The 12,606-nt window shown below is 32.9% G+C and overlaps 1 protein-coding gene across 2 annotated transcripts; it reads right to left on the reverse strand.

The window, feature by feature from the left end:
• Window positions 1-1,496: 1,496 nt before the first annotated feature.
• On the reverse strand, window positions 1,497-6,353 carry LOC118028116 (nucleobase-ascorbate transporter 3). Of its 2 annotated transcripts, XM_073407404.1 has the most exons (16): window positions 6,186-6,345; window positions 5,760-6,017; window positions 5,276-5,373; window positions 4,967-5,143; window positions 4,730-4,830; window positions 4,489-4,564; window positions 4,347-4,403; window positions 4,078-4,262; window positions 3,871-3,967; window positions 3,583-3,669; window positions 3,403-3,461; window positions 2,914-3,005; window positions 2,756-2,833; window positions 2,499-2,659; window positions 2,000-2,284; window positions 1,497-1,891 (listed from the first exon to the last, which is right to left on the reverse strand). In XM_073407404.1, the coding sequence occupies exons 2-15, from the start codon at window positions 5,917-5,919 to the stop codon at window positions 2,066-2,068; spliced, it is 1,647 nt and encodes a 548-aa protein (XP_073263505.1). In that variant the 5' UTR covers window positions 5,920-6,017; window positions 6,186-6,345; the 3' UTR covers window positions 1,497-1,891; window positions 2,000-2,065. The 2 variants fall into 2 exon arrangements, with proteins under 2 accessions (XP_073263505.1, XP_073263506.1); XM_073407405.1 differs by lacking the exon at window positions 3,403-3,461 and having other exon boundaries at window positions 3,583-3,644; window positions 6,186-6,353.
• Between the last annotated feature and the right edge of the window lie 6,253 nt (window positions 6,354-12,606).

Below are 12,606 nucleotides of genomic sequence, written 5' to 3' on the forward strand. Positions count from 1 at the left end.
TCCCTTTCCCTTTCTTTGTAGTCCCTATATTTTTTTAAAATTTTAATTTTGATTCAAAAAATTTATTTTCTTTATATTTCAATCCATGAGTTAGAGAATAAAGATACAAAGTCTCCTAAAACTGGAAAATAGAGAAAGTAATTAATGTGGCGAGTTTTAAAAGATAAAAGTCATTGTTTTCGGAGTCAACTAATTGCATTCAATGAGAATAATTTGATGGTGGCTGTTTTTATTTTTAAACATTCATAAAAAAAAAAAAAAGAGATCAAGTTCGGTTTGGATTTTTCTTATTCAGTTGGTTTTGGTTATTTTTTTAGTGTGTTTTGGTTTTTTTAGAGTCATTAGGCAGTTTAAAAAGGGTTTATGGTGTTTTTTTTTTTTTTATGTGTGTTTTGTAGGTTAATATCACTTGAAAAATAAAAGTTTTGTCTAAATTCTAGACAACAAACGACATATTTTCTGTTTATATTTTTTTGTCAAAAAAAGATTGTTCACCTCCTGAAAAAGAAAAAAAAGATACCCCTAGCATGCGAGCTTTAGATATGAGGCCCCTGCGCCAAGGTTTTTCTCTTTATTTTTTTATTGACGTATTTTTTTTTTTTTTTAATTTTTATAAGGTTTTCAAGCTTCTTATTTTTTTTAATGATTTGACAGATATTTTTATATAAAAAATGACATATAAGAGAAAATAAGGACAAAAGAATTTAAAATTTTATTTTATTTTATTAGATATTTGAATTTCTAATCAAGATTTATTTTTGGTTTTCTTTTTAAAAAAAGTTATAACAATACACAACCTAAAACATGTGCAATCAAATTAATAATGAAAGATATATTCAAATGATTAAAATATAATTATTTGTTTTAAAAAATAATGTTATAATATAGTAGTCAATATAGTCACTACATGAAATGCATTAGCAAAAGACTATTTAAAGTCATTTAAGAGTTTCAAAGACTTATAAAAATTAAATTATAAATAACTCTTAAGTCCATATTATTAAAAAAAAAAACCTTTTTCATTTGCTATTTATATAATATATTTTGATATTTAATGAATAATTAAAATTTTTTTTTTTCACATACATGTGTATCATGACTTTTTTTCCCTCTAATTTTAACATTTAATATTAAATTTTTATTGAGTTTTTTTTTTTAATTTTATCTTTCAATATTTATTTAATTTTAAATTGGTTTTTATAATTTTTATTACATAAACAAATAAAAACAAAATTATTGGAGCTTGTTGAGTGTATAATCTAAATTATAAATTTAACTTATTAACCTAAATTAATCTGAATTAACTTCATACATCCTAGTCTCAATTTTTTTTTTTTAAAGGTTCATATTTAACTCTTTTTAAATAAATTTTTTTGAGTTCAACCAGTAACCTCCTACATTCCTTTTTCTTCATTTTTTGGCATGTGTTAGTAAAATGGAGGGCTAAAATGACACACGGCCCTCCACCACCTAAGCTTGTTCGAATTACTTTCAAAGGAAGGGGATAAAATCTCAGATTGCCTTTTTATTGAAATTAAAAGGGTTGATTTGAACCAGAGGAATTACTCTGATGAGATGACAGACAGAGTCTGCTCCAATTAAACGCCTAAGCCTAAAAAGGAGATGTTAACATTATGAAAATGAAATAAGAGAAATAACAGGCAAATACTCAACAAGGCACCTGTGATCATGGCCAAGGATGAGAGAATTTTATGATGATGACAGTAACAAAATCAATGATCATCTTCACCAGTATAGGTATAATTCAACATAGTTTACAAGCACTTCTCTTCGTTCGTCGCAAGACTTTTTATCCACTGAAAATTTCGCTTCTACACTGCACAGACAATCCGTCTAGATTTCACAATGCTCCTTCCTCTAGGCTAGTAACCTGAGACGAAAACAAAACCTTGTCGTATCGAGATTAACGAAGAGAAAAGGAAAACTACTCCTCGATGGGTAATGTTTACAGTTCTTTGCAACAACTTAAAAGCCTCACCTCACCATGTATGCTAACACGGAATTTGCTTATGGTATATCTAATATACAAGGAAGCGAAGTTTATTCAGAGAAATCTGGTGGGCATCCACTCATTTATCCGAAGGGGCATACTGTAGAACTCGTCAGTTCTAACATCACCCTTTCTGCTCTGGAAAGGTTTCCACCATGGAATTCCTCGGTCATTGATGGTCTGCCTTGCTTCCAGTGTGCTATCGAGCAATGTCCCAACAATCATTGCTACCGTTGGAGGGGATGAGAAAAGTGTGTTCAATATGTCATTGAACTGCAAAATCAGTAAGAATTACATGTTATTCAGCCACTGTGAGTGAAGTCATGAAGCTCATCCTAATTACCCCCATTCATAAAGTCTGAAAGCATCCACAAACATGTTCCTTGTTGCATGCTGGTGGTATCCACTCCCCTTTATTACACACAGAATGCCCAGAAAACGTAGGAGACCGAAAGGAAAAGGCTTGTAGTGTTTTTATGTGACTTACCCATCCACCACCTGTTCTAACTGGTCCATGTCCATCCCCAGTGGTGTTACTGATAAAATATTGTGGTATCGATATCCCGAGGAACAAAGCCAGACCCAAAACGTAGTGGTTTCTCATGGAGTTATTGTTCGAAAACTGTATAAATGAAATACCGATTGCAGCTGCAGAGAAGAAAACCGGGAAGAAAAAAGTCCTCTCATCAAAGATAATATATGATGACAACAAACTAAAATTTCTAGACAGATAAGATCACTCACCAACAATCCCAAATAAAACACAGTATATAGCAGCAAATATCGGCAGAGGAATAGAAGCAAACAAGGCACCAAATTTGCCTGGGAGATGCAAGGTGTCAGAATAAACATGAATTAGGACGATTTCTTATGTAACTTAAGATGATAAATTGAAGACATACCAAATATGGAGAAAAAGAACATGAAAGCAGTTGAAATCTGCACCACTCTTCGGCTCCCTACGTGCGTGAGTCCAAGAAGCCCGACGTTTTCACTGAAATATTACTAGATCAGTCAATGAAACAGGCCTCTGCATTTTAAAAGTGATCATCAAACTGTGGCGTTTTCCCCTTCTAGTCACCACTCTACTGAGAAAAAGACGTTTTTTTTTTTTTTAAAGAATACTCAATCTCCCCAAGTGTTAGCTGCAATATGTAAGAAAAGCTAATTCTAAAGCAGTTAGGCTAAAGAGAGCACGAATATCAAAGCACCAATGAAGAAAGCCTTGCAAAACATAGGTTCAGCATCTGAGATGAGATTAATACGGTAAGTGAACTATAGAAGAAGGAAGTTTGTAATCTGAACGAGGACAGAAGCAGGACCTAGATTATCAATAACTAAGCTTAGATCAGAAGTAGCAAGCAGAAGGCTAAAAAAACATAATCCCTTACACTGATGCAGTGGTACCAACAGCTGCACCAAAAATTCCATCAAGCAACAAGCTCACACCCTATATTAAAAAAATCAACCATCAGGTGTTGATAACTAACTTTAAAAGGGATATATCTATATCTATCTATTTATATTTGAGAGAGAGAGAGAGAGAGAGGCACAGCTCTCAGTGACTTAACCTGCAGACCAATACTTCGGCTAAGAACATGAGCAGGAGGGTGTGTAGCACCCGCAAGCCGAGCTGCAGCAAAAAAGGTTCCAGTTGACTACATCAAAAGAGATGGAATGGTTAGGAAAATAAATACTTAAACAGGAAATTTCTCACGTCCATCAAAGAGATAGAGATCATGAAGAGTAAAGAAATTGGGAAATTCGTATTGAAAGCCCTGTAAGTTAATTAAAACCTCACAAAGGGCATCCAGAATTAATGGAAGGCAAAAAAGGTATTTCTGAAATGGTGAACGAACCTCTGCTGATGAAACAAGCGCTGCCCCAATCATCCCGAAGACATGACTTGCTCTGAATATAGGCGCCCCCCATTGAAAGGGGTATGGGACTCTAACCCTAAAAAAATACAGAGATGATCTTCAATAAACAAGGTAGTTTAACTTCTCTTTTTCTGATAAAATATCAATTCTACCTAACCAACAGAGATAAATAATCTAAACTAATACCATGGGGCAGATGACATAAGATACGATCGGTCTGTGCGGCAACTCTGTTTAGTTTGCTGCCCCGCATTGTTGTAAGCACCGGAAACAGTGAGGATAGCAGCAAAAGCCCAAATAATACCAACGCAGACGAGCAAGCCAAACCTCTCAATTGCAGGGTTGGCCCTGGGATGTAGATACTTCAAATACTGCAGCAAACATGAGGCTTTGTGATCTCCATATGGAGTGGTTTTTCATGTAATTAACTTGATATTCTGAAGGTGGCATATTACCTGACAAATTATTAGCAGAATCAGCATGGGCAGGCCAATCTCCACACAGTTGGCAAGCTTTATAGTACATAAAAAAGTCGTCGTTAGAATCAATCTATCACTTTCACCAACCAATATTCTTCATTTCAACAAGTGAACTTACTTGTGGAAAGCCCCTCATAAACAGACCAAGACCCACTACACAAACCACAGGCGCGACAGTAATGGGACTAAAGAGCCTGAGAATGTCGAATTAAAGAAGTAGAAACATTACAAAACAATATAATAAAAAGAGCCTGCTGAGTTTCTACACTAGAACTCGAGCCGCTACTGCTGAAAGGCCAAAAAAATGGTAAGCAAAGATGACTAGAACGAATTCCAACTCAAGATTATGATCAAGTTACCTTGTCAAATTACCCCATGCTTTGCTAAACCCGAGAATGATGTTGGCAAAGGAAGAAACAATCAACGATCCTTGTATGGTTCTCATAGTGTCTACAAATCTCTGCAATCGACCAAATCATCGCAACCGGAAAAAAAAAACAGCGATCAAGGAAATATTAGAATAAATCATGATTCAAGCTAAAAAAAGAGAGAGAAAGAAATCAACAATCTAATTCAACAAGCTCAATAACTCATACATCATGCTCATTCGAGAAGGTTTCATTATTGTAATCTCTCATGATTGATAAAACTGGCAGTACAAAAGCATACGAAGGACCCATCACCGTCGGAAGCCGTGTTCCAATGATTGTTTGAAGCAGTGTATTGATTCCTGACATAAACAGCAACGTTTGAATAACACGGGCAGTATCACCCTGTTCACGTTAACACCAAAACGAGATGGTAAATCATCAATAAATCACCAAAACCCTGTTCACTAAAAGACAACCAACTGCCAATCGATCTAATAAATCATCAATAAAACTCAGATGGTAAATAAAACGTACAGGGTCCCCGCCCATTCGAGGCACAAGATTACGTGCAATCAAGACCGTAGTTCCAAGCATCACAATATAGTGTTCGAAAGCCAGCAGACATGTCTCAGCTGTGAAATTCAATTTCTCGACTGGTTAGTTACAAGCAATAGATACTTGATTTCATTGATAAATATTTGCTTAGTTCACAGGACGACCACCAGGACTTAGATATAAAAGTAGTTAAAACCTTCAGAAAATTAAAGGAGAATCATGATCAAAGGTATAAAGATCAGCTAAAATTAGATGAATGGACAGATCGATGGTGGCATGGATAAACTAGAATATTTTATACTTCAGAAATTATACAACGAAGAGCATCAAACTTCAACAAATAAAAGGGGGGACTATGCTAACTTTTTTGCATAGCTCAATGATTATATTTAAATAATACTAATGATTAAACTAAAAGGCTATGTATGAATCACAAAAAGGCAAAAAGATAAAGAGAACTAACGCCAAGAGGGATTGGAGTGGATGCAGTACTGGAGCTGCTGGAGTTGCTCAGCAGGCGTCCAAGTAGGACCTCTTGACAAAGCAAATGATGGTGGAGGTGGTGCTGCTGCCGCCGCTTGTGGTGGCGGTGGCTGCTGGTGGTTATGAGCTGTTTCTCCCATCTTTTTACCTTTTTTTTTTTTCGCTTGCTCTTCACTCTCTCTTGCCCAGAGTGCCAACAACCGATCACTTAAAGGCTCACGCTCAGGCTCTTTCAATTCTATATTATTTTAGTAGCAATAAATCACCGACATAAACATGAGAGAAATTAAAAAACAAAAGAAAGAAAGTTCCTTCTGTGATCTTCCAAGAAAAGAAAACAAGTAGCAAAACGGAAAATAAATTAATATGCAGTCGTTTTTTTTTTAAAGGGGAAACTTTGGCTTACGTTAAGGTTGTCGTATTCCAATGAGCATACAAGTGCAGAGCAGGGGCCATAGATAACTTGAATAATAAAGTACAGGCAGCACGAGTACGTGCGGGACTTAATTTCTCTCCATTCTTCGATACATTCAAGAACATGCTTTCTCACTTCTTCGTAAGTTCTAACGAGCTTCTGCTCTTCCCATTTTAAGTAACATTCAACTTCATTGTATTTACCCTTTATACCCCTTTTGGTGATGCAAGTTAGTCAATATACCTCCCTCCCGATTTTCTTTTATTTTTTCAAACGTTTCTTCCCAGTAGATAACGTATATATATATTCCTAAACACAGACCCTGGTTTTTAAAACAGTAGCGTTCAACATTTTTAAACCAGCTTGGTCCAAAAGTTAGGTTTTCGTGAGGTCCATTGAAGTGTTGTTCGGTTGGAGTTCGATTCCATTAATAAAAGAGGTTGGATTTACTATGACAAGTTCTCACATGCTTAAGCGTCTTCAAGCTTTCTTCTGTACTCTCTCTGTAGACTAAGGTTGCTTAATCTTAAAGCTTGTCGTGCCCATTTCCACGAGTTACCCATTCCGTATCTATAAAGAAACCTTGCTTAATTTGTTCACTGGTAAACATATTTTAGACTGTTTCCTACGAGATCACCAATTTTCCATGTAAGTACATAGTCTAAAAACTAAAAGTATAAATCATGTCTTCAATAAAAATACTTTATACGCAATCTAATTAACATTGACATTAACAATTAACAAAAAGAATTAAAAGCAAAGAAGATTCATCGTGTACCGTCTCCCAGAACACTTGAACGCAATGTAATTTTTTTTTTTTTTCTGAAAAGCGCAGTCACCGCTAAAAGCAAGTATCTTGCACAAATAATCCTCGCCTCAGCAAATTTTGTTCAAGTGGTATTATTAAGAATGGGTTGGACGTTACTGTATCCCCCCCCCCCCCCGGGAGAAGGCAATTGTAAGACATTTTCCTGCTCGGTGCGCCATTCTGGAACAAAATCAGCGGCGGTGTCCTGAAGCGGCGGTTCCAAGGGTAATTTCGGAATAGAAACAGTGATATACGAGACAATGCGGCAGTTATGAGATTTAAAATTTCGCGCCAGCCATGTGAAGGCCACGCGGTTTGTGGGGACAACATGCCTAATTAATACGACCTCTTACTAGAATAGTACAGTCTGATAAGATTCTCCAAAAAAAAAAAAAACAAAGCAAAATGTCGATTAAAAATTTGAAGAAAAAAAAATTGCAATCGTCATGCCTCAACTGCCCATCAGTCCATCACCATCAGATTTAATTTATCACGAATATTTCAATTACATTATAAATAGTCTGTTCAAACTAAAAACAAGATTAGAATTAAATTAATTTGGTACAGAAAATTGACACGCTGCTAAAAAAATTATTTTCTTTCGAGAGGATTAAAGAAATAGTTGCATCCTCCTATAGTAGGTAGTATAAATTACTAGTTTTATGCTTGTGCAGGTCAAAAAGTAATATTTTGAAATGTATAAATTATTGTTAGAGTCGTTTTAAAAAAACATTCTTGATATCAGAGATAGATAAAAAGTTAGAACTGTTATTTACATAAAAAGCTATCATCCACCATCCACGTAACCAAAAGTAATTTTCTAGCATAGAGGCTACTAGGCATGATATCGTGCAGAAAAAGATTAGTTTTTTTAACTTGTTGAAGATCCCTGCAAGATGGAGTCATGTTACTGGCTGAATTAGTTGTTAAATGAGTAATAAATGATATAATGCTAGGGGCAGAGCATTCACTTACCTAATTTTAGGAGGGTGGAGGATAACGTCTCTTGTTTTTGTTTTTGTTATACTTGCCTTTTTGATAGTATTATGTGTAGAAGAGTATGATAATAGTTATTTTTTAAAAATATTTTTTATTTTAAAATATATTAAAATAATTTTTTTTTTTAAAAAAATTATTTTTGATATCAACACCTTAAAATAATCTGATAATATAAAAAAAATATTAATTTAAAGTTAATAAAAAAATAAATAAAAAAAATTTTTTAAAAAATGTTTATGAAATATAATGCCAAACATTACCCCCTAAATAAAATTGGTTATTCAAATGGGAAATGAGTTTTTTAAATTAACCCTTTTTTATTTGTAATAATAGGAATTTGATTTACTTTTTCTATGGAAGATACATTTGTAAAATAATATTTTATTGGTACAAAACCCATTTTAACAAGACTCAAGTCGTGAAGGGTCTTTAAAAATAGGTTTGGGCCTAGGTAATGGGTGTAGGCCCAAGCGCAAGATGTATGACTTGTCACTCTTGGGCCCGGGCAGTGCGTCTAGGCTTGAACACCAGTCTATCAGATCTGAATCTAGAGGACACCAGAACGGTTTAAGAGAAAGGAAGACCAGTGACAAGCCCCCTTTAATTTCTCTCCCCTGCACCTTCGATGTTGTTGATATCTGTGAAGCAATGTTTAATATGAAGCAGCAAAAATCGTGCCTTAAATTTAGATCAGAAACACGTGCCTCGAAAATGAAACCGAAAGTATCACAGTCAGCCCAGACTTGTGAGCATGGATTAAGGGAATATTTAATTAAAATCAAAAGTGCAGCACCCTTTTCTGCAGGCATCAAAAGAAAGGCCGGTTAAATTTCAAGCAATGCAAACAAAAGCTCGTGATCTTGCTGAAATATTGATGAGAAAATGCACGCAATTCGAAATCATCGAAAATTCCACTTAATCACTAAACCTTTTAGCAAGGTTTAAGCACATACTATTGTCAATTGAGATCATCTTTGCATCCTTGCTTGCTAGGTTACAACTTATCAGGCTCCCAGCAGTAGGAAAAGACGTATGAGGAGAGAAAACACAGGAAATCTTAAACCTTTAGAATCCTGAAATCACTCTACGTGTTGACGTGGAAAGTGGGAATCTAAGAAACCAGATTCAGTAGCCGCTTTCCCTACCAAAGGGTTTAGGGTTATACTGTCAGCTGACCGTGAGGCCAGACCAGAACCTTCATTGACCGCTTCAACAGCCCACAACACCACCATCAGCATTAAGGCATATCATATAACAGGTTAGAACAATAGTGTTCAAATAGTAATATAGATAGCACCCCTAACCTATGGTCAATTAGACTTTACCTAGGAATCAATCTGAGAAATTCTGAAATGATTTGAATAAGGAGTGCTGGTGCTTGTTGCTATTGCATTACACTTATTTACTACTGGCTATCTAACAAATACGTTAGAAAAACGGACACACTATCAATGGGTTATATGTTTTTGATACATAAACTAGAATATATGTATACAGATTTACAGCTAAAGAATAAGGTAAAAAGAAAACAAGGAGCAAACAAAAGAAGACACAGTGTAATTAACCCCCAAAGAATAGAAATACTGTCAACCTTGCTTCGAAAATCAACTTCATTAGCAGCAGCCTTACAAGAACTATCCGCAACCTTCTGAAAAAAAGGTTTGAGTGATAAAGGTTAATCCATCCATTGTTGTTCGTGAATTTGACTTGCAGTCCACCGCTAGCAGAGTGTTTCATACCCGACCTTCCCTTCCACCTGCAAGTACAATCCATTCCAAGCATTAACTTCACGCACGTTCCTCTACCCAATATAAACAATGTAAGAGTTGCCCTTATCACATGGAATCATGTCCAAATAGATTGATGTTTCTGTCCTAATTTGTCTTTATACAAGTTGATGTGGTTATCTACTGTAGTGTTTGGGAACGCGAGTTCCAAAAAAATTCAAAAGTATTTTTTTTATTAAATTTTAATGTGGTTTGTATTTTTTAAATCGTTTTGAAGTGTTGATGTCAAAAATAATTTTTAAAAAATAAAAAAAATCACTGGCATGTATTTCAACACAAAAAATTATTTGAAAAATAATAGCTACCACACTACCAAACAAGCTCAATATCATGTATATATAAAGTCTTATTGGTCTATTAACATTAATACTAAAATATTGTTTGATATTATAGCTGCGTATGAGATTTAGTTTAAGTAAGCTATGAAAATAATTCATCTTGATAAACAGTATTTCATTTTATTTTCCAAGATTCACCGAAAAATACATATTAAATTAAGCATTGTAGGATTCCAAACCTTAAAAGTGGATTTGTTTTTGTAGATTTTCAATACCACACCTTCAATTTCCAATGGAAGAACCACCCTATCTGCGATGACATAGAAGCTCTATTGTCTATAATGATTCTAGACCTGGGTCAAACAACACCGACTAGACTAAATCTTAGGCCTTGTTTGTTTCCCGGAAAGTAGTTTCCGGGAAACCATTTTCCAAATACTTTCCGGTCAACGGAAAACACTTTCCAGTCAATTTTAGTCAAAAAAAAAATTGACTTGGTTTTCAGGAAAGTGTTTTCCTTTTAGCTGTGTTTGTTTTCCGGAAAGTGGTTTCCGGGAAAACACTTTCCAAACTTTCTTGTGTTTGTTTGTCAGTAGGAAAGTTGGTCAATGGAAAACACTTTCCAGTAAAAGGAAAATTTGGCTTGGTTTTCAGGAAAGTGTTTTCCTGAAAAATTTGAGGGAAAACACTTTCCGGAAGTTGTGAAAAATTTAGAAATGTCATTATTTGCTGATTATATCAAATTTTATCCTCAAACTTTTGATTGCTATATATATTTTGTTTTGAATATTTATTTTTCAATTTCATCTCTTAAAATTTTATTTTTATATTAACTTTGATCCTTATTTTTATAATTGCTATTTGCTTTTTTCTTATCATTTTTTTATTGAAATTTTTTATTTATCAAATTTGATCCTCATTCTTTTGATTGTTACTTATTTTATTTGAAATAATTTATGAAATGTTGATTATTATTATTTTAATTTCTTCATTTTTCATTTTTTTTTAATTTTTTAGATTTGATCCCTATTATTTTGATTATTATTTGTTTTATTTGAGATAATTTATGAAATTATTTTTTTTCAATTTCATTCTCATTCAACTTTTAATTTGTAAGATTTGTTCCTCATTATTTTAATAAACTTGAGAAAAATAAAATATTAATATGTTATTTTCCAGCTCAGTTTCCATGACATAACCAAACACTGGAAAGTGTTTTCCAGTTCATTTTCCATAACACTACCAAACATCGGAAAATACTTTCCCGGAATTCACTTTCTAGAAATTCACTTTCCAAAAGGAATTCACTTTCCTGCAAACAAACGGAGCCTTAGTCATAAAGAAATGCTTTGATAGGCCCATGTCATTTTAGTTCGAGCTGGTAGATTCACCGAAGTTCATATATTTTTTTTTTTTGAAGTTTAGGTGGGTCTTCACATATTGTAAGAAAAGGAGAAAAAGGGCGGTTACCTTTTTATTTTTTTTAAGATTAATGTGTTTGAGTTAGTTTTTGAATTCTTTGATTAATTTTATGTACCTTAATATATATATATATATATATATATATATATATATATATTTTATTTTATTTTATTTTATTTTGAACAAAGGATACATTTCATTTGACATTATCATCGGGTGTTGTAGAGATTCCTAGGTATCAATTCCCCTCGGGCAATCCAACTCAGCTGGTCAACAGACACCGGGCAAAGTGTAACACGAGTTGCACCTGTGTTATGTTGGTGGTAGAAAAATAATAACTTTTCAGTTTAAAATATATTTTATTTAAAAATATATTAAGATAATATTTTTTTTATTTTTTAAAAATTAATTTTAATTTCATCATATTAAAATAATTTAAAAATATAAAACAATTTAAAACATGATTTAATTCAACTGCATTCTCAAATACTATTTAAATATATGATGAAGATCACTTGTGATAAGCCGATTCAAATGAGTTTTACTAAATTTTAATAATTTTTTTTTTAAAAAATAATTTGTAATATTTTTAATGTGCTATAGTAAAAATAATTTTAAAAAATAAAAAATATTATTTTGATAAATTTTTAAAATAAAAAAATATTTTAGAAAACAATTGCTATATGCCTAAACAACTTATAACTATTATATAATTTGTACCAAGCATTAAATGCACACATATTTCACTAGATTAGCAGAAATGACATTAAAGGTGTTTGTAATAACAATAGCTGTTACTTTTAAAATATTTTTTTAATTAAAAATATATTAAAATAATATTTTTTATTTTTAAAAATTTATTTTTAATATCAATATATTAAAATAATTTAAAAATACAAAAAAATAAATTAAAAAAATAATTATTTTATAAACACCACTTAAAAAATTAGAGGAAAAAAATTAAATTATGGCATGCTCACTTACGAAGACACATTTTAGACATCCAATGGAATGTTGCCATCAATTACAGTTATAAATTTGCGTTGAAATAAATGTTAGTAGGCTCCGTTTGCGAACATAGTTGAAATTACGTTCTATTATTTTATGTTTTTAAATTA

The sequence above is a fragment of the Populus alba genome, chromosome 2, assembly GCF_005239225.2.
Source record: "Populus alba chromosome 2, ASM523922v2, whole genome shotgun sequence".
In the NCBI taxonomy this organism is placed as follows: domain Eukaryota; kingdom Viridiplantae; phylum Streptophyta; class Magnoliopsida; order Malpighiales; family Salicaceae; genus Populus; species Populus alba.

What these genes read in the sequence shown, in the direction of transcription:
- LOC118028116 (XM_073407404.1), bottom strand. Translation starts at nt 5,919, where the DNA reads ATGGGAGAAACAGCTCATAACCACCAGCAGCCACCGCCACCACAAGCG. An exon ending in CCTTCTCGAATGAGCATGAT is followed by an intron (nt 4,831 to 4,966) that starts GTATGAGTTATT and finishes GGTCGATTGCAG; the next exon opens with AGATTTGTAGACACTATGAG. An exon ending in GCCGAAGTATTGGTCTGCAG is followed by an intron (nt 3,462 to 3,582) that starts GTTAAGTCACTG and finishes TTTTTAATATAG; the next exon opens with GGTGTGAGCTTGTTGCTTGA.